The 1,953-nt window shown below is 45.8% G+C and overlaps 1 pseudogene across 1 annotated transcript; it reads left to right on the forward strand.

Moving 5' to 3' along the window:
- Nucleotides 1–412: 412 nt before the first annotated feature.
- TEOVI_000532700:pseudogene lies at nt 413–1,941 on the forward strand (annotated as a pseudogene). The gene is given in 2 exon segments: nt 413–1,603; nt 1,606–1,941. Coding segments are annotated over 2 exon segments (1,527 nt in total).
- The last annotated feature ends 12 nt before the right edge of the window (nt 1,942–1,953 follow it).

Consider the following 1,953-nt stretch of genomic DNA (forward strand, 5'->3'; position numbering starts at 1 on the left):
ACTGCTTGGTTGCGGAGAGTAAGGTAACGCGGAGCAAAAACAGTTCAAATCTTTACTTGGCCAAAACATAAAAAGTAAGTTTTTTCGATAAAAACCGGAAATGAAGCCAAATGGAAGCGTAAACGCCGATAGCGTTTCCATTACACTAATACAACCGACCATTTCTGTATATATTTTTTTCAAAGACGGCACCAAAGTTTAAACACCATTTACTTTAAGTTTTAGCTCTTCCTCCTGCGGTACAAGCAACCGAGAAACTATTGTTTTTGTAACGTAAGGAGAGGCAATCTTTATTTGCAAGTTTTACAATATATTATAAGCGTAACACCGAAGGTTTAACTATTTCAGTAGCAACTTTTTAAGTCTTTGCTCCCGTAGTGTCGTTAACATGCGAAAAAATCAGGGACTTTCAGTTGTAATACTGCAATTGATAATGGCACTACTGGGAAAGCAGCTTGTAGAGGCGAAAGCGAAAGATGCCCTGGGTTATTACAAGGTCCTGTGTGGCGCGTGGCGAGTAGCCAAGGAAGGACAGATCAAAGACGACCTGGCAGCAGCCGACAACGCCGATTACCTGGACATACTGAAGCTGAATATGTCAGTCGCGGACGCCAAATGGCAGACCTTGTTCGATGGCGAGGGAAAAGAAGGCGAATGGGGGGCAATGGAAAAAAAATTAGATGCCGTCAACAAAAAACTAAACTGGGCAGACCATTGGACACGATGGAGGGCCGCTCGAGTCGCAGATAAAGCAATGAAGGGCGATGTAGAATACCAGAAAATAAAGAAAATGGCCCAAAACCATGGTGATGTACACTTAATCAGGCACGAACTCGCAATGGCCGCGGAAGAAGCCATCCATTTAAACAACGAGGTCAAAACAATTGGAACAAATCGAGAAGCCAAAACTGTGACCAAAATAAACAGCGCACTAAAAGCAGCCCTCTGCGGAAGTGATGCAGAAGGCGAATACGACGAAGCAAAAGGAGCGTGCAAGGAGACAGCAAAGATGAAAGGAAGCAAAAGCGCTTTGTGTACCAAAGCAGCCGCCGGAGCTTCAATAGGAGGGGATATACTTTGCCTGTGTGCAGACGACTCAGACGATGCTTGTGGCAGCGGTGGCGGCGGCGCCAAAATCAGCGGCAGAAACAACAAGAGCGGCAGATCAGCAAAACTAACAGACAACTGCGACAACTCCAAACTACGGCAGCCGCTAGATAATGAGATAACCGCGGCAATTACGGCGCTCGCAACTTCACTCGAGGCATTTGGAACCAGCAAGGAAATACACGGCGTCGGTTTCAGCGGAGCAGCGTCTTGCACGAACGATAACGCCGACAATTGTGTCGATTACACGCAGCACACAGGGGGAGACAACAAGGGAGTCTCAAAAATAAAATGGGTAGAGCAGTTGGAAATAGCAGCAGCGGAATACGAAAACTACAAGGAGGACCAGAGAAAACGGCAAGTAATAGCTGACAAGCTAGCCAGCCTCAAACGAACTGCACTAAGGGAACTGCAGCGTCAGGAAAGGCAAACTGCATTAATTCCACCAGCACAAGCAACAACGACAACCACATACACCACACAAAGCAAATAGATGTATGTTCAGCCATAGCGACGCCAGAACAGTGCAGAGGCAAACCCGAATGTGAATGGAACGACAAGGCTACTAGTGAAGAGAAAAAGTGCAAATTGAATATAACAGCAGTGCAGCAACAAGCGACACAAACAGGGGGAACTGGAACTGCAACAACGGGATGTGTAAGGCACCAAAATAAGCCTGATTGTGAAAAGGAAAAAACAGGCGAAGAGAAAAATTGCGCATTTAGGAATGGTAAAGAGGGTGAACCAGAACCCGAAAAAGAAATGTGCCGAAATGGAAGTTTTCTCGTAGACAAACAATCAGCCCTCATAGTTTCTGCATTTGTGGCCTTGCTGTTTTAGGATTTT

This window comes from Trypanosoma equiperdum, assembly GCF_001457755.1.
Source record: "Trypanosoma equiperdum strain OVI genome assembly, contig: ctg_960, whole genome shotgun sequence".
Taxonomy (NCBI): domain Eukaryota; phylum Euglenozoa; class Kinetoplastea; order Trypanosomatida; family Trypanosomatidae; genus Trypanosoma; species Trypanosoma equiperdum.